This window comes from Taurulus bubalis (assembly GCF_910589615.1).
Source record: "Taurulus bubalis genome assembly, chromosome: 18".
Lineage (NCBI taxonomy): Eukaryota > Metazoa > Chordata > Actinopteri > Perciformes > Cottidae > Taurulus > Taurulus bubalis.
The window spans coordinates 21222399-21242691 of NC_136606.1; the positions used below are offsets into that span (position 1 = coordinate 21222399).

Genomic DNA, 20293 nt, shown 5'->3' on the forward strand with positions numbered 1-20293 from the left:
AAGAAGAAGCAGCAGAAGAAGAAGCAGAAGAAGCAGCAGAAGAAGAAGAAGCAGCAGAAGAAGAAGCAGCAGAAGAAGAAGCAGAAGAAGCAGCAGAAGAAGAAGAAGCAGCAGAAGAAGCAGAAGAAGAAAAAGCAGAAGAAGCAGCAGAAGAAGAAGAAAAAGCAGAAGAAGCAGCAGAAGAAGAAGAAAAAGCAGAAGAAGCAGCAGAAGAAGAAGAAGAAGCAGAAGAAGAAGAAGAAGAAGAAGAAGAAGAGTTTGTTGTAGAAGGAGAAGAAGAAGAAGAAGAAGAAGAAGAAGAAGAAGGAGGAGAAGAAGAAGGAGGAGAAGAAGAAGAAGAAGAAGAAGGAGTTTGTTGTAGAAGGAGAAGAAGAAGAAGGAGTTTGTTGTAGAAGGAGAAGAAGAAGGAGAAGGAGAAGAAGAAGGAGAAGGAGAAGAAGAAGAAGAAAAAGAATAAGAAGAAGAAGCAGAAGAAGAAGCAGAAGAAGCAGAAGAAGCAGCAGAAGAAGCAGCAGAAGAAGCAGCAGAAGAAGCAGAAGAAGAAGCAGAAGAAGAAGCAGCAGAAGAAGAAGCAGAAGAAGAAGCAGAAGAAGCAGCAGAAGAAGCAGCAGAAGAAGAAGAAGAAGAAGCAGAAGAAGCAGAAGAAGCAGCAGCAGCAGCAGAGAGGAGATGGAGGGACAGCAGAGCAGTGGATGTGTCTGCTCTGCTTGTTGTTGGCTCTAACAGACGGGACACTCGGTTGTTTTGGTGTGATGGACGGCATGTGTCTCCAGCTGGGACTGCTGTCTCCCCGCCATCCTGAGAGGCGGAGCGGGAGGAGGACGAGGCTCAGCTGGATAGCCTGGGTAACATACTCACTCTTTCTCTTCCTGAGAGGCGGGCGACGGCTCTTCAGTCTGCCTTTGTTTTCTGTCTCAAGAGGCTCTGAGTCCTGTGTGTGGTTCTGTAGCAGAACCACACACATGTGAGACACAGCTGGTGGCATTTCATTCTGTGTGTGTGATTGGATGTGTGCCTTACTGTTGACCGGTCCGATACATCATTTTGCTGATGTACGCTGCTGTTCAGAGGTCTGAATCAGCTGTTTTTATATTGACGTGGGTCCTTTAACAGAGGTAAATACAGTCACTTGGACTCCAGAGGTATTATTTACATTGCTTGGTTGCCCTTGAATTTTCATTTTTGGATTTCCTCTGACTGGAAGAGAACGTCCTTTCATCTCTGAGTGCTTAGACGTCCCTTATGTGGCCAGAAGGTCCTCAGAGCGGGGCTCCTGGCAGCCACGCTAACGTGAAATAGTTTGTGGAACGTAAAACAATGGTGACGGAGGAGGAGGAGGAGGAGGAGGAGGAGGAGGAGGAGGAGGAGGAGGAGGAGGGAAACTGGACCCGATGAGAGATGCTCAACTTGTTAGAGTTGGATTTGAGTCTCAAAATGTCGATCATATTAAACAGTACATGTCATAATCATATCTTTGAGGAGAACAACATTCTCCTCCTCTGTCCAGTTGGTCTTTATTTAGTGTTTTACATTCTCTGAGTTGTCCATTTGGGAGAAGAGAATCGTGCTGTCCAGTAGTGCGTAACCGTGGTAACTGAAGTGGACATATAATGAGCACATGTCCTTATATAATGTCCTCATATAATGAGCAGATCTGGCGTGAAAGCTTGAGCCGGAACACGAAGGGAAGGAGACGACCTCAGAGTGCTTGAAGCGCTGCGTTTCCTTCCTCTCATGGAGGACTCCTCTGTCTGATGTGAATGTGTGTGTTGCTCCTCCAGCAGAGCTGCAGGTGTGTTGCTCCTCCAGCAGAGCTGCAGGTGTGTTGCTCCTCCAGCAGAGCTGCAGGTGTGTTGCTCCTCCAGCAGAGCTGCAGGTGTGTTGCTCCTCCAGCAGAGCTGCAGGTGTGTTGCTCCTCCAGCAGAGCTGCAGGTGTGTTCCCAACAAACAGAATCAAAGTGTCTCTTCCGTCACCTCCTGTTCTCGTCGTCCACGTGGATCTGGTGTCTCCCTCCATCCTGTGGTGATGACTCACAACATCCACACACCCCAGGGGGATGAACACGGGAACGCTCGTGCTGCTCCCTCTTCCCCGAGCTCGTTATGGCGTGAAACTCTCACAGATGTATTGACATGACAACACGTCTCTGGTGAGAGAACAACACACATTAAGCGACTGCTTGCTCCACACACGTGTAGGATGCTCTGCAACACGTTGACCCTGACACACACGCTGTACAGCGTAGCTCCGCTCCAGGTGGATGTTCAGCTACATCGCGGCATCTCTGTTGACGAGGCCCAGGATGCTGCTACATTGTTAGCGCTCTCGTTAGCGCTGGACCGGGTGGAGTGGACTGGACCCTGCTGTCAGTGGGCTACAGACGGTGCACCATCAATGATTGGGAGAAAAACAGGCGTTGTGATGAAATTCAGGGGGAAAGTACAAGCTGCAGGGCAGATAAACAGTTAGCTTTATGTTTCTAGTTTATTGTAGAAAGACCTTAAAATAGGGTTTATCATCCAAAAAGCTTCACCAGTGATTTAAACATAGAGAAATGGTGTTGTTGCTTTCAGCCCGTCTGTCCCTCCCTCTCACATGGAGACCCTCGTACTCCTAGAGGACGTGCACTGAGTATTGGTCCTTCTCCAATTCTCTGCAGTCGGGTGGTAGATTATATAAAGTGTGTTGCAGATGGGATGGAGTTGTCATGTGGTTTATCTGAGAGATTAGAATCATTGAGGAGACTGGCGCTGACTGACTGTACTCAGAAAGACAGATTAGCATCTCATTAAAACTAATTGGTCCCAACATCTGTCATTTCCTTTGTCCCGGTTTCTTTTTGTCTCCACTGCCGGTTGCATAAGCATCCAGAGCTCACGGAGTAGTTTGCTCTATTTACAGATGCTTCCTGTACTGTTTACAGATGCTTCCTGTACTGTTTACAGATGCTTCCTGTACTGTTTACAGATACTTCCTGTACTGTCTACAGATACTTCCTGTACTGTTTACAGATACTTCCTGTACTGTTAGCAGATGCTTCCTGTACTGTCTACAGATACTTCCTGTACTGTTTACAGATACTTCCTGTACTGTTAGCAGATACTTTCTGTACTGTTTACAGATACTTCCTGTACTGTTAGCAGATACTTCCTGTACTGTTAGCAGATACTTCCTGTACTGTTTACAGATACTTCCTGTACTGTCTACAGATACTTCCTGTACTGTTTACAGATACTTCCTGTACTGTTAGCAGATACTTCCTGTACTGTTAGCAGATACTTCCTGTACTGTTTACAGATACTTCCTGTACTGTTAGCAGATACTTCCTGTACTGTTTACAGATACTTCCTGTACTGTTTACAGATACTTCCTGTACTGTTTACAGATACTTCCTGTACTGTTAGCAGATACTTCCTGTACTGTCTACAGATACTTCCTGTACTGTTTACAAATACTTCCTGTACTGTTTACAGATACTTCCTGTACTGTTAGCAGATACTTCATGTTCTGTTTACAGATACTTCCTGTACTGTTTACAGATACTTCCTGTACTGTCAGCAGATACTTCCTGTACTGTCTACAGATACTTCCTGTACTGTTAGCAGATACTTCCTGTACTGTCAGCAGATACTTCCTGTACTCTTAGCAGATACTTCCTGTACTGTTTACAGATACTTCCTGTACTGTCTACAGATACTTCCTGTACTGTTTACAGATACTTCCTGTACTGTTAGCAGATACTTCCTGTACTGTTAGCAGATACTTCCTGTACTGTCTACAGATACTTCCTGTACTGTTAGCAGATACTTCCTGTACTGTTTACAGATACTTCCGGTACTGTTAGCAGATACTTCCTGTACTGTTTACAGATACTTCCTGTACTGTTAGCAGATACTTCCTGTACTGTTTACAGATACTTCCTGTACTGTTTACAGATACTTCCTGTACTGACTGAATGACAATGCATAGTTACTATTAGATAGACATATCTCCTTACTTCACCTGCAACTTTAGCCAGACTTTTATTCCTGACCAAATTCTTGTAAAAACAAAGGACATTTTGTATTGAGAGCTGATTAGTGTTAGCTAGCATGCTAGCCTGCTAAAGGAAGATAGTGAACATGGTCCACAACCTATGTGCTCATATGTTCGCACGTTGACGTTAGCGTTGAGCTAAGCACGGCCTGTTAGAATGGCTGTGGACTCATGGGGTCCATTTACCAATAAACGGCAGGTTGAGTAAATGATCTGTCTTCATGAGCCTTTTCACACCGACTCCAAAAGCTTTTTTATTCATGTAGCGGTTTTATTTTCTGCGAATGCAGATTAGCCGACAAAAAAGATGGGAAACATACTTTTCTGTCATGCTAACATATTTTCCATGTGAGGTTTGAACACAAAAACTTATCAAAGAATGCATTTTAATTTTGTCCTTTCAGAAGAAACATAAAGAAATGCTCGCGAAGACATTTGGATTCATTCAATGTTGTCTAAAACACGTGAATCCTCAATACTACTAAATACACACACTGCTCCTTAAGTCCTATCTTAGTTACATCCGAAAATACGTGTTACAGAGGTTGAATTAATCCAGAGGAACAATTACAGAATGTGTGAAACTCAGGACCGACCCTGAGTCTTTTATAATTCATCCGTCCTCTTATGCTCGATGGCCGAGATCGTTTCCCTTCATTTGCCTGCACACATCTTACTGGGTTCCACTGTTGGAGGAACATCCCGCAGAACCTTTTACCGCTCGCCTCCTCTTCCTGCTCTCTCCATCGGCTCCTCGGCCTCCCATCGCCCTCGCTCCTCCTCTTCCTGCTCTCTCCATCGGCTCCTCGGCCTCCCATCGTCCTCGCTCCTCCTCTTCCTGCTCTCTCCATCGGCCTCCCATCCCCCTCACTCCTCCTCTTCCTGCTCTCTCCATCGGCTCCTCGGCCTCCCATCCCCCTCGCTCCTCCTCTTCCTGCTCTCTCCATCGGCTCCTCGGCCTCCCATCGTCCTCGCTCCTCCTCTTCCTGCTCTCTCCATCGGCCTCCCATCCCCCTCGCTCCTCCTCTTCCTGCTCTCTCCATCGGCCTCCCATCCCCCTCGCTCCTCCTCTTCCTGCTCTCTCCATCGGCCTCCCATCCCCCTCGCTCCTCCTCTTCCTGCTCTCTCCATCGGCTCCTCGGCCTCCCATCGCCCTCGCTCCTCCTCTTCCTGCTCTCTCCATCGGCTCCTCGGCCTCCCATCGCCCTCGCTCCTCCTCTTCCTGCTCTCTCCATCGGCTCCTCGGCCTCCCATCCCCCTCGCTCCTCCTCTTCCTGCTCTCTCCATCGGCTCCTCGGCCTCCCATCCCCCTCGCTCCTCCTCTTCCTGCTCTCTCCATCGGCCTCCCATCCCCCTCGCTCCTCCTCTTCCTGCTCTCTCCATCGGCCTCCCATCGCCCTCGCTCCTCCTCTTCCTGCTCTCTCCATCGGCCTCCCATCGCCCTCGCTCCTCCTCTTCCTGCTCTCTCCATCGGCCTCCCATCCCCCTCGCTCCTCCTCTTCCTGCTCTCTCCATCGGCTCCTCGGCCTCCCATCCCCCTCGCTCCTCCTCTTCCTGCTCTCTCCATCGGCCTCCCATCCCCCTCGCTCCTCCTCTTCCTGCTCTCTCCATCGGCTCCTCGGCCTCCCATCGCCCTCGCTCCTCCTCTTCCTGCTCTCTCCATCGGCCTCCCATCGCCCTCGCTCCTCCTCTTCCTGCTCTCTCCATCGGCCTCCCATCGCCCTCGCTCCTCCTCTTCCTGGCCGTGGGATCGATGTCAGGGTAAGGAAGACAGAGTATTGATCGCAGGATTGAAAGCAGCGCTCTGCCTCGGCCTGAACACAAAGGTGTTGGACCTCACCTGATTTCAGATGCATCTGGAATGAAAACTCTTTCATCCTCATATTTGTCTAGTGGTTTCAGTTTGTAGTCTTCTTTACTCGTATTGTGTTATTCATGACTCTCACTAGGTTATCTGGCTGCATGACCCACTTTCCTCACGGGGATCATTAAAGTTTCATCTTACAGCGAGGAGGAGAGGCCCAGGAAGGAAGAGAAGGAAGGGCCGAGTGTGTGTCCATGTTCTGAAGTCCTCCTCCTGTCTGTCCTCAGGTATTAAAGCCAGTGGTCAGTCCTGAAGTCAACCATGGACTGGGCAACAGGAGGCTCATCAACTTCTCCTTGTCAGGTAGGATCTCAAAGCCAAAGTCCGGTTCGTCCCTCATCTGACCTTTGACCTGCGGCTCTCTCTCCTGTCTGTTGTCTCTCTAAAAGCCGACATGCGCTACTTAGATACTGTGTCAACCTTAAGATTTAAGAGTAGAAGAACTCTTAGTTCCACCGTTTTGATTCAGTAGATGATCCTCTTAATCCCCAGTAGAGTGCAGATCTCTAAATCTCCCTTTCCCGTCCCAATCAAGGAAGGCTAGAGATTTTAAAGTCTGACACTTCAGTTTCCCCTCAGACAGAATCCTAGTTCCCACAAGGCTTTGCGCTGTGTAACAGAACATGCTGTCCATAAATTAGACGGTGGATTAGAATTTAAACCCAGTCTGGGATGGAACAGCATGTTTTTTAAAGAATCGCCAAATCTAAGTCCCAAACTGTGAACACATAACCATAACCATCAGATTAACCTTTCAGACGACACGCTTCAGTCAGAAAACACAACCGAGCTTCAAAGCATCAAAAACATTGTATTCTACATGTCATTATTAGTATAATAATAATATTATTATTATTATTATACAAATAATGATTATCATGGATTATTTTTTTAAATAAATGATCAAAGAAATTCTACTTAAATTGTTTTAGAATGAGTGATTGAGGACATGAAGGGAGTTCTCTGCTTCTATTCGTGGTTGTTCTGTTTCCATAGAGGAGCAGAGAAAACCCTGAAGCTGTTCAGGGGTTCAGGGGTTAAACAGGGACAGACCGGTTCATTTAACCTGATACCAAGTTAGAGGGAGAAAGCACCTAAATCCCATGAGAGTGCTGCATGATGATTAACAGCATCAAGCTGTTAATCTGTTTCCTGTCTCCCATCATGCACCCTGTCAGCACGCCTCAGCCTAGGTGAGAGGACCCCACTCTGGCTCGACTCCTCAAATGATGCTCCAAGCACTTGACAGTCAATTTAATTCCCAAACAGCAAAGACAAAAGAACGTTGACACAAAAACACAACAAGGGATATCACAGCCATTTCATCTGCCCTTTACACTCACCTCTGCTCCCCACAATGCACTATAATACAGTCCTTCTCCTTTATGGAAACATAACAATTACAGCTAGTAGAAGGAGGGCAAATTAAAACATTCTATGATGGCACGAATCATAAAAACAGAAAATCTATATACATATTAAAGTCTTCACATGTTCATTCTCTCCTGGCCTCTGCTCTCTCTGTAAATGAGACATGTAGAAAAACAATATTTTGATTAAATGTCTCTATTTTTATCTTATATTGAGTTATATTTCCCTACGGAAGTTTATAATCTGATGATCATTCCTGTTTCGACAGCTTCTGGCTGTGATAAACGGTGTAATTTAGGCAATTACCACAGGCGGAAACAAAAATGACAAGAACATACAACCTCGCAACCAGCCTCATCTGCTGACTGCCAGTGGCCTTGGCTCAGAGGCCCGATCGGAACATCGGCGGTTTGATCCCACCGATTTTACAATGTGTCTGTAAATTAAAAATATTTTTCTTCTTCAGGAACAACTTTCACAGAGTTTCCGTCTTTGGTTCTCATGACTTCCTGATGAGACTTGAGATGTTGTTTCTCAGGCTCAATATCAGCCAGAAGTTGTGTGTGACTAACCCGGTCCGCCTCTCTCAGACCTGCAGGCCGTGGGTTTGAAGAAGGGGATGTTCTTCAATCCAGACCCGTACCTGAAGCTCTCCATCCAGCCAGGGAAGCACAGCATCTTCCCCTCGCTGCCGCACCACGGCCAGGAGAAACGCTCCGGGGTGGTCTGCAACACGGTCAACCCACAGTGGAGCACAGAGGTACACACACACACACACACACACACACACACACACACGCACACACACTGGGCGGTCCATGCTTTCTCACGGTCCCGACTGTGCGAGCATGGGGATGCCCCTCCTTCCTAAGATTAATGAAAACACAGTTATGGATATTCAAGTCCATTTCTGCCCATAGATCCCCTGCGGTGCTCCTCACGGGTCCACCGTGTGGAGGAATTCACTCGTTTCTGATATAAAGGCAGGACAACAGGCTGCACGACACAGAAACAGGAGGATCGGTGCTTCTTTGGTTTCAGCAGCAGGGCGAGAGGATCGATGTAATCCATGGAAATCATGTTTGCTTTGTGGAAAACAAGATCAGCCAATTGATTTTCTCATTTTAAGACTTTTTTCTTGGAAAAAGACGCACGTTTCTGAAAAAAGTTCATCACCACTCAATCCTGTTGAGGACGGAGCAGTTTAATGGTGTGAGCAAAACGGCTGGAAGTCCTAGTAATGCTTCATATACTATATGAGGAATGACTGAAAGCTTCGCCAAAGGCATGACTTATGTCATTAATACATGACGCTTAGCAGCTACAGGGACGAGCTAACAAGGTAACAAGCTAACACGCTACAGTGACAAGCTAGCAAGGTAACAAGCTAACAAGCTACAGTGACAAGCTAACAAGGTAACACGCTAACATGCTACAGTGACAAGCTAACAAGCTACAGTTACAAGCTATCAAGGTAACAAGCTAACAAGCTACAGTGACAAGCTAACAAGCTACAGTGACATCGACTAGCTAACAAGGTAACAAGCTACAGCAACAAGCTCACAAGGTAACAAGCTAACACGCTACAGTGACAAGCTAACAAGCTACAGCGACTAGCTAACAAGATAACACGCTACAGTGACAAGCTAACAAGCTACAGTGACAAGGTAGCAAGCTAACAAGCTACCAAGCTACCAAGCTACCAAACGACATACACAAATACTAGAAGCTGACTACACTTACCACTCTGACATGCCCGTTCAAGCATGAATCACATTTGGACTTGTTTGAACCTGAATATTCAGAATACGTGAGCACTCATAACTAAAGTCATAACTCTTTGACTGACAGACAGACAGCCTTCCTGTGGGCATTGAAATGGTGATGAATCCATTTGACGGTCACCACCACTTCATTTCAATCATCATGTCCTCCGTGCCTTCATGATATCTCAGCTTAAAGCTAATGGCTCATAGTTTGAGGCTCAACCTCATGATAATGGCTTTTAAGGTGAGTAATATCACGATCAGCTCCTGTCATGTGACCTCATGAAGGGTTTCTCCAGACTTGGCAGAACATAATAGTCAGTTGCTGTGATTCATGCATCGGAGTTCTGCGTTATATACTGTGTATATATGTATATATATATATATATATTTTTTTTTTTTCTTCGAAATAACCAAAACTAAATTGAATGGTTGAGTACAACCAGCTACACTCAATCCTAATCCTCTACACTAAAACAAAAACGGCTATTTAAACTTTGCCCCATGGATAATTGCTGTAGAATGGAAGTGAAATGTAGAGAAGGGCCAGATCGCGGTCGCTGGTTGTTTTGTTGTTTTTTGTTGTTTTCTGTCCGGGCGCTGAGCGTCTCTTCCCTCATGATGTGCCCCAGGACGCTGCTTCGCTGGAGCCTCCACTCAGTCACAGCTCACAGCCGCTCTCCCTTTCCAAGCTGCTCCAGTAAAGTACTGTACTGTACTGCTGCATCGCATGCTAGCTCCGTCGGCACGCTTTCCATACTGCAGCTCAGCTCCACCGTTATGTAATGACATAAACTAACAAAACATCACGATAGATCTGGACAGTAATTACCATGGAATTGAGTATTTTCTGCACATATATTCTATAAATAGCGGTGTACAGCTTTATTGAATTATTAATGGAGTCTATATTTATCTTCCTTTGCCTGTATGCTGGATCAATGTTGACACTGATGAATGCCACGTACTTCCAGTGTGCTGCATCGGAAAGGTTTCATTAATTGGCTGATGATGATGATGATGATGATGATGATGATGATGATGATGATGATGATGATCCGTTTAACTCCTAGTCAAGATTTAAAAGAAGCTTTTTAATTTGGACATGACTAATAGACTGTTAGACTAAATTGAACTATATATATATGTATATATATATATATATATATATATATATATATATATATATATATATATGTATATATATATATAATTATAATACTAAGCTCAGCACTTAATAAATAAAAAGAAAATGTATATGTATGTAATTTGTCTTAATATTTATTTAGACAGGGAAAAATGACGGGAAAATTATATATATATAATTATATATATATACTTATATATATGTATCTCAAAAGCTGAATGCGCTCAAAGTAGTCGTCAGTCAGGAAGTTTCTCTGTGAGGTGACCTGTGAGGTATATATATATATATATATATATATATATATATATATATATATATATATATATATATATAAACGGGCACTGCACTAATAAGACGTAAATGCTAAACACACCTTAGTTATCTGGGGAAGGCTCTGTTTGTTATGTACTTACTGTGCCAAGTAGTGTTTGGTAATGTTTGATGCGTCCAGTGCATTCAGCGGTTTAGGTAAACACACACACACATCTTCACAGGATATGAGTACGTGCATGACCTACATCTAATAGTATAATTGAAAGTCCATTGTACGCCCAATGGAAAGACCTGAATGACCGCATGAGGATCAATACCTCGTGGTGTGGACCACTGAGACTGAAGCTCTCACCGCTGCATGCGCTGCCATGAAGGCCATGAAGGCCATGAAGGCCATGAAGGCCATGAAGGCCATGAAGGCCATGAAGGCCATGAAGGCCTCGCTGCATGAGACACGGTCCTCCTCTCAGCTGCAGCGGTGCAGCGATGAGGCCGCTGGTGTACGTGCAGCCGATCATACATCAGGAGCTGAAGCGGTGTCCCGTCTGTCCTGGTCCTCTCCTCTGATGAACCCGGCATCTCCCTCTGCACTGACATGTGGAATGAAGCCATGTTTCCTGTAACGTCAGGAAGGACTCCGGTCCAAGGACCTGTAGCTCTCTCACAGCTCGGTGTTATTCAGTGTGGTGAGGCAGAGGAGGAAACAACAACCACATGGACTCCTTCTAGTTGTCAGCTGTCAGGCTGATGCAACAGGGCTCTCTACCTCACGCTCTACAGTACCAGCAGGCGAGGACTTTAGCTGTTGTGTCTGACCAGATGTACGTGTGATAAGCAGCACTCCTGTGAGGAGCTCTGTCATGTGAGAGGATGGCCCTGGTGATGTCCTGGTGATGTCGTGGTAACCGGCTAAAGGCAGGCGCCTCATCAGCTGGTCTGTGCATCGCTGCCCTGAGCTGCTCTTCCTCCTCCTCCTCTCCTCTGGTCCTCTGCAGCTTAATTTCACTCTTCCTCGTCTTCCTCCTCCCTCCTCCTCCTCGTTCCCTGTCCTCCTCTTCCTCCCCCCTCTTCATCCCCCACTCTTCCTCCTCCTATCCCTCCTCCTCCTTCTGCTCCTGCTCCTCTCCTCTGGTCCTCTGCAGCTTCATTTCCCTCTTCTTCGTGGAGATGAACATGGTACTCTGCTGCTGCGACAGCACACACTCCTTCCTCTCCCATTTCCTCTCTCTCTCTCTCTCTCTCTCTCTCCCTCTTTATTGAGTTTGTCGGCATCCTCCACTCACAAACACACTTCTGCTCCGTCTGCTCCCTCCTGGCTCATCTTGTAAATTATTCACTCCGACTCTCTTTTCATCGTCCTCCTTTATCACCCTGCGAGTCTTCTTATTTCCTTCTGTCTTTTTTAACTTTATTTCATTGTGCTCATTTCCTCATCATATTCCCCCTTCTTGGCCAACACATTTATGTTTCCTTCTTTGTTTTTTTTCATCTGTCTTCCGGCACTAGGGTTGAAAATGAAATATCACACGGAGGAACCCTTATTTACAGCCGAAATGATTGGCTGACTGTAATGCTGGCTGAGGTACAGCTCAAGGTTAGCAGAGGACAGCTGCTGAAATCACACACACACACACACACACACACACACACACACACACACACACACACACACACACACACACACACACACACACACACACACACTCAGAACAGGTAAAACGCAAGCAAGCTGGAATATAAGTAAAAAGAGAAGCAGGGAGGAGCACCGGAACAAATCTATTGGGGGATCGATGTTTTTCCTCTCATTTGCGTGCAAGCTAAAAGAGAAAGGAAAAGAAAACGTTATATCTTAATATAACTGCATGTGGAGAAGATCTTTCAAGGAAGCAGGACCTACAAATGGTGAGAGATTCATATTTCTTCAAAAAACACGTTCTGAGGGAACCGGAGTGCAGGAACCCGAGACTGAAAGCAGAAAGTGAACCAAAACAAAGGCTGCCTGTTGAGATGGACAATAATAGTGGCCTTCACTTCACAGACATGCCCGTCTTTCAATCCGAGGATCGGTGGTTCGAGCCCTGGCTCCGCTAGTCCACGTCGATGTGTCCTTGAGTAAGACACTTAACGTCGGCCGTGATCGGATGTCTCTTTGTTTCTTTGGTCTGCTTTGATTTGTGCAGCAAACCAGAACCAATTGGAAAAAGTAGCTTCAGTATCGGTTTCACTCAGAGCAGAGCTGCCTGAGGTCCTTTACCAAGAGAGTAGTGGTGCTGTTCAGCCGACAGCATTAAAGCAGAAAGTTGTACCTTTCAGTTCATCATGGACACCTGAGCAGCAGTCGTGTGTTTGATACCCGGCCCGTGTTGTACTTCTCTGGCGCTGTGGAGACCGGCTTCACGGAGCTTCCCCAGAGCACCGTGCTCTGATGTTTACACATTTATGATGCTGTGAAAATACCTTTTCATAAAGGTCTTTGCAGCGCTACGCTCCAAATATCCTGATCACGCTAAGTGCTCCAGTGAGTGTGCAGCTCTGCGTCTGTCCACGGCTGATCTCGCATTCTGCTGCAGCAATATGCATAATGTTTTTGGAGATGCTTAAGGGCCTCTCAGGAGTTGCAAAACACCTTTTATTGCCAGTTCCATACTACCATTGACTTACAACTCCTCACTCTCCTTTTTCAATATCATAAGCATATCTGTTGTGAATATGACCTTGACATGGGACAGATGGCGGTTGTAAGTGATGCACAATTCAAGGGGCAATGCATTCCAATCTTTGTGAAGTCTCCTGACAGGGGCTTTGCTGCTAGCTTAGGATGGCTAGCATTAGCGTATTACACTCTAAAGATATATACATATATGATGTATCTTCTCTATTTGTGCAACTGTTACTAAAGCTTAGTACTTCAGTGAAACACTTACACATAGTTGCATTCACCGTCATCCAATATGTGTCACTTGCAGTGGTGGGCCGTCAGGGCCTGTAAGCCTCAACAGAATCACAAAGTTACTGCTATTTTATAATTTAATTGTTTTTCACAAATACAGTAGACGTATCATAATTTCCCCTATTAGCTTATTTTCTCATTGCACAGCTCCTGTCTTCCTCTGTTGCTCTGCCTTCAGCTGCAGCGCTGCTTTCAGTGCAGAGGGTTTTACCAGATTTCTCCTCTATGTCTCTAGCAAAGCAGTTTAAGCCTTTGCAGTTTAAAGTACACTGAGAGTGGACGTTGTGGTTGATTGTCATGGACTTCAACAAATCAGATGCGAAATGTCGTGGACGTGTGATTGGTCAGTGGCCCAGCGTGACTTCTGTCTAACAGACTACTGTCTAACCTCAGTAAGAAGGAGTAAGAACATTTGTTTGAGAAGTAATTACATTTTGAGTCCCGGGACCTCACATCGGATCAGGAAAAAATCCCCCAATAAAGATAGTAACAACCCTTTCACAGGGAAAGAAGGGGAAGAAACCTGAGGGAGAGCAACAGAGGAGGATCCCTCTCCCCGGATGGACAGAAGCAATAGATGTCATGTGGCCAGAATGAATAACGTAACAGAGTTGCAGCACATTACATGAATATGACAGAAATTATTTATATAATGAGTAGTATGCATGGTCCATGATCCAGATAGCCACGATCCATTAAGGAGGTAGAGAGGAGGGGTAACCCAGGGGCAGTGAGAGGGGAAAGCAGAGCCATGGCAGCTGGCAGGACCGGCTCCAGGCCGATTCCATCAGCAGGGCCATGGCAGTAGGCAGGACCGGCTCCAGGCCAGTTGCATCAGCAGGGCCATGGTTGCATCAGCAGGGCCATGGTTGCATCAGCAAGGCAGCCACGAATCCATGGAAAAAGAAAGTAGAGTTAGTAATATGCATTAAAGAGACAATCATTTATCCAGAAGGAGAGAAAGAAGAGGAGAGGAGGAGGGAGGAGCGTAAAGAGGAAGAGAAGGAGAGGAGGAGCTCAGTGTATCCTAAGATGTCCCCCAGCAGTCTAGGCCTATAGCAGCATATCTAGGGGCTGGACCAGGGCAAACCTGAGCCAGCCCTAACTATAAGCCTGAAACAGCCCTAACTATAAGCCTGAAACAGCCCTAACTATAAGCCTGAAACAGCCCTAACTATAAGCCTGAAACAGCCCTAACTATAAGCCTGAAACAGCCCTAACTATAAGCCTGAAACAGCCCTAACTATAAGCCTGAAACAGCCCTAACTATAAGCCTGAAACAGCCCTAACTATAAGCCTGAAACAGTCCTAACTATAAGCCTGAAACAGCCCTAACTATAAGCCTGAAACAGCCCTAACTATAAGCCTGAAACAGCCCTAACTATAAGCCTGAAACAGCCCTAACTATAAACCTGAAACAGCCCTAACTATAAGCCTGAAACAGTCCTAACTATAAGCCTGAAACAGCCCTAACTATAAGCCTGAAACAGCCCTAACTATAAGCCTGAAACAGTCCTAACTATAAACCTGAAACAGTCCTAACTATAAGCCTGAAACAGCCCTAACTATAAACCTGAAACAGCCCTAACTATAAGCCTGAAACAGCCCTAACTATAAGTGCTATAAGTGAACAGAATCTGGTGAGTACACAACTCACAATGTGTCTATGGTGCTGTTTTTATCATGGATTGTTTTGTCATGTTACAACTAAATGTGACTGGTCCTTGTTGAGCTGGCCATAGAGGATACCGTATGCCGACGGGGTAGGACTGGTCAAGTGGGTCAGCCAGGACGCACAACATCCAACCGAGAAGCGCTGCATAGTCGTGCATTGCTCAACGGAAGCGTGTCCGCTGTTTCCTTTGCCTCTTTTTTTCCATCAAAGTGGTTAAAATAGCTGCGTGGGTCACACCCCGTGTGACCTCTCCACACGCCCAGAATAGCTCTCAGTAAACGCACATTGCTCCACCGGAGCGCCTTTTATTTCTTGTCAAAGTGGTTCAAATAGCTCCGCAGGTCGGTCCCCACACACCGTGTGACCTCCCTCAACGCTCGTGAAAGTGCAAAAGAAACCAGCCTTATAGCAGAGTGAGTGTCTGCTGTCCACACAGTAGTAAGTATAAACGCGCCGTGTATTGAGTGTGTCGGTCTGACAGTAACTCCCGGGACACTTTTTCCCCCCAGTCCGCTCCTGATGTGGACTATACGGCACTGAAGGCCTAGGTAGAACATGCACGGTCCGCCACTGGTCACTTGTAGCCTCAGTGCTCACTGTTCAGCAAAAGGAGCATGCGGAAGTCATGTTTTGCTTCAAATGGTTGTAGATGTTTGCTAAATTACATTATAGTCCTTCATAATTTCTTCTGTGAAGACGTTGATTTTCAGATTCAATCCAACTGTCTGTCTCTCAGGGTTTCTGTAAATTGTGCATAAACGTCCACTTGGACTGAAGGTTGAACAGATTCTAAAAACTGCTACTTGCTTTTCTGAGGCCAACGAGTGAAAGGCGGTAATTCTAGTTTCCCTTTGAAAGCAATAATCTGATGTTGCACCCATATGTTGTCTGCCTCAGCATCCAGCAGTCACTTCTCAAACCAGCCGGATCCGGCCCGCGGGGCATTTTAAGCCGGCCTGCCGAGTATTATAATTATTATAACATTAAAAAAAAAAAAAAGTTATAGTAAAGACCGCTGTAGCGCTTCTCCGTTCCCAAGTTCAGTTTCCTGAAGCACGATGACCACAACAGACCAGCGTTGATGTTTCTTCATGCTTATTTATTGCACAGCCTCTTTTAGGCTTTGTGTGTGTGTTCTGCTGCAGCAGAAAGACCGCTGTAATGCCTTCTGCTGCGCACACGGCTCTGCTGCAGAAGAACACACACACGAAAAGCCTAAAAGAGCTCTGTGCAATAAATATGAAGAAAGATAAGCATGAAGAAACATCAACGCTGGTCTGTTGTGGTCATCGTGCTTTGGGAAAATCAAGTCGGGAGCAGAGAGGCGTTCCAGCAGTCTGTAGCGCCGTGCGGACCGCTGCCTGCCGAGTTCTGCTGGACTAGAGCGACACACAACACTTGCTGTGCTGCTGGTCCATCCCACCCCTCCCCCACTGATCCCACAGACAAGGCCACACTTTTTTATTTTTATATTACCGTAATATACCGCAAAACACTGAAAAGCTCCACTTCTTAGCGGTCAGAATCCTTTTTAATGATGTCGTAAAGCGTTAACTTTAGAAGCATTACGGTAATATGAATCACTTTCTGTCGCCGGAGACAAGGTTTGTACTCCAACAGGTTTAGAGTTGTAAAATAATCTGACAGCTGCATGCAGAGTATGTTTCCTCAGTATAACTAACATAACTAACCACACTCCACCCTGCGCGCTCATGTCACGTGACATACAGGGTTCTGTCTGTCAGCCTCCTGCAGTGATCCCTTCTGTCACAATGAGTGGACCCAAGAAAAGAAAAGTCCACAGTGAGTGCAGAGTCTTTAATGAGTGGACTGCTAAGTATGTTTTCACCGAAGTACGATCAGAGGCAGTATGTCTTATTTGCCAAGAAACCATTGCAGTATTCAAAGAATACAATATTAGCCGCCACTTTTCCGCCAAGCATGCTAACTATGCTAGCCAACAGTCAACGACAGAACGGGCGGCTACTGCTAAGAGGTTGGCAGCCAATTTAAAGAGTCAGCAAAATGTTTTTCTCCGCCAAACTGCTATACAAGAATCAAGCACCAAGGCAAGTTTTTTGCTAGCATTCAAATTAGCAAAAGCCAGCAAGCCTTTCTCTGAAGGAGAGTTTTTGAAAGAATGTATGGTAGAAACAGCAGGTCTCTTATGTCCAGAGAGCAAAAACATATTTGAAAAATTGAGTTTATCACGCAGAACAGTGACTCGGCGTGTAGAACAAATTGATGAAGATTTAACCAGCGAGTTGAACAAAAGTCATGTACGTTATATTCTCACACCGCCCCCTGCCGGCCTCGCCGTCCTCCAGTGTAGAGCCACGGGTCTCACACCGCCCAGCACCCCCTGTGGCGGACCACAGGCTCCCCACCTTCCCTTTGGCTCCAGTGATCTGTTTTACCAGATACTCATACTCTCATGTGGTCTGCATTTGGGTCCTAAACATTGTCCTCCCGTGACAGGTTCACACAAACACTCTCCATCCATCTGATACTGGCCCGGCCCGTCTGTCAATTTGTTTTATTCAATGTGGCCCCTGAGCCAAAAAGTTTGCCCACCCCTGCTATAAACTGTGTAGCTGTTGGGGGAAGTCATGAAGTGGAGACAAGGATAGAGGGATCGTTCATAATATTCACCAATACACTGTCTATTTTTGAAGGCGATTAACAAGTATTGAGGATCTGGATGACACGATGTCTCATCGCTCAGTGGTCAACTCTGAGTTTTGTTTTGGGAGGAATGCAAAAAGCTTTGGAGGATTTGGAGTTAGAGTTGCAGGCTCTGAAGTGATGTTTAAGAAGCTTGGTCAGACCCCCGCTGAGAAGAGGAAGGGGGCAAGAGATTATTTAATTCATCCAAACTAAAACCACATACATCTCTAATTGGCTTGGAGAAAGAAGAATAAGCCCTTCATGAAGCAGGGTTAAATGATTCTTCATAATTGTGTTAATTGAGTTATGTTTGGCTACAGTGGATCTATCTGGTCCCTTTCGTCTGTTGATATGTTGGTTAACAGTCTTGGTTAAGGTCAGGGGAAGATTATGGCTCAAGAAGTTCCGTTTTTCTTCTTGTCGCTTGACTGATGTATTCTGTCACTGTGGCTGTTTTTACATCCCTCAGTTCAAGATGGCTTCCAGCAGGATTTAGGACATTACAACTGGATTTGAACTAACATAGTTCGCTATGCAACAATAACACAACACGTAACAAGTAGCACACAACACATAGCACACAATACATAACACATAGCACATAACACATAGCACATAACACACAGCACATAACACACAGCACATAACACGTAGCACACAACACAACACACAGCACACATAACACATATCACATAGCACGTAACACGTAACACGTAGCACACAACACACAACACAGCACACAGCACACAGCACATAACACATAGCACATATCACATAGCATATAGCACATAACACATAACACATAGCACATAACACATAGCACGTAGCACATAACACATAGCACATAACACATAACACATATCACATAGCATATAGCACATAACACATAACACATAGCACATAACACATAGCACGTAGCACATAACACATAACACACAGCACATTACACATAGCACATAAAACGTAGCACATAACACATAACACGTAGCACATAACACATAGCACATAACACATAGCACGTAGCACATAACACATAGAACATAGCACGTAGCACATAACACATAACACATAACACATAGTACATAACACATAGCACGTAGCACATAACACATAGCACATAGCACGTAGCACATAACACATAGCACATAGCACGTAGCACATAACACATAGCACATAACACGTAGCACATAGCACATAACACACAGCACATTACACATAGCACATAACACGTAGCACATAACACGTAGCACATAACACGTAGCACATAACACATAGCACATAACACATAACACACAGCACATAGCACGTAGCACATAGCACATAACACATAGCACGTAGCACATAGCATGTAACACGTAACACGTAGCACATAGCACATAACACATAACACATAGCACGTAACACGTAGCACATAGCACATAGCACATAACACGTAACACATAGCACGTAGCACATAGCATGTAACACGTAACACGTAGCACATAACACATAACACATAGCACGTAACACGTAGCACATAGCACGTAGCACATAACACGTAACACATAGCACGTAGCACACGCTGTGGCAGAGTTTATTTGCTCGAAACCAGTTGATGGAAACACACATTTCGTTTTTTTGTGACGTTTTCCAAAAAAAGCTTGTGTAGTGAAAGACATCTCTTGTTTGAACGTTCTCCGGATACATTCTTCCTTGTAGTGGATACCTTTCCTTGTCACACAGTCCCGGCTGCAGTATCTTTCATAGAAAACTCTCTCCTCTGCTTCTTTCTCCAGAGGTTCACCTTCGTGTCTCTGCCCACCGACGTCCTGGAGATCGAGGTGAAGGACAAGTTTGCCAAGAGTCGGCCGATCATCAAGCGTTTCCTCGGGAAGCTCGGCGTCCCCGTCCAGAGGCTGCTGGAGAAACACGCCATTGGGTAACGGCAAACACCACAGCACACGCAGGAATGCAGCAACATGTATGACGAGTCCTGCTGGAGCGCTGGAAGCTTTCCCACACACAGAGGATGAGACGGAGGGCAGTTTCCACCTCTCATGGACATCTGATTTAGCTCTCATCTCAGTAGCCATATTTAAATTCTCCCATGTTTCCTTCTCACTCTTTTCCCCGCCCCTCTCTGTCTCCTGGCCACAGGGACCGGGTCGTGAGCTACTCTCTGGGGCGCAGGCTGCCGACGGATCACGTCTGCGGTCAGCTGCAGTTCCGCTTCGAGATGACCTCCTCTATTCACCCAGGTACATCAGGCATGAGGCCATCCAGACAATGATATTCACATCATCAACACAACAGAACAGTCCCTGACAAAATAAGACCTCAAAAAACAAGGCACATGATCAAAATAATAGCAGAAACAATAGTTATAATCATTTATCTAAATATTTAGGAGTTATCAGTTGAATGATCATGAATTCAATTCAAGTAGTTTTATTTTGTACAGCCCATAATCACAAAGGGCTTTACAGTCTGTACAGCATATGACATCCTCTGTCCCAGGACCCTCACCTGCGTTACTATATTGTCCCCTAAATCAAGAAGTTGTGA

At 45.6% G+C, this 20293-nt stretch overlaps 1 protein-coding gene across 1 annotated transcript in view; it reads left to right on the forward strand.

Moving 5' to 3' along the window:
* hecw1a (HECT, C2 and WW domain containing E3 ubiquitin protein ligase 1a) overlaps window positions 1–20293 on the forward strand; it is a gene marked incomplete at both ends in the record, with an annotated part of 63924 nt that overhangs the window by 9247 nt on the left and 34384 nt on the right. Inside the window, 4 exons of the mRNA XM_079234337.1 lie at window positions 6128–6203; window positions 7862–8031; window positions 19525–19667; window positions 19886–19986. Coding sequence (XP_079090463.1) covers window positions 6128–6203; window positions 7862–8031; window positions 19525–19667; window positions 19886–19986 — 490 coding nt within the window. The remainder of the gene's footprint in view (window positions 1–6127; window positions 6204–7861; window positions 8032–19524; window positions 19668–19885; window positions 19987–20293) is intronic.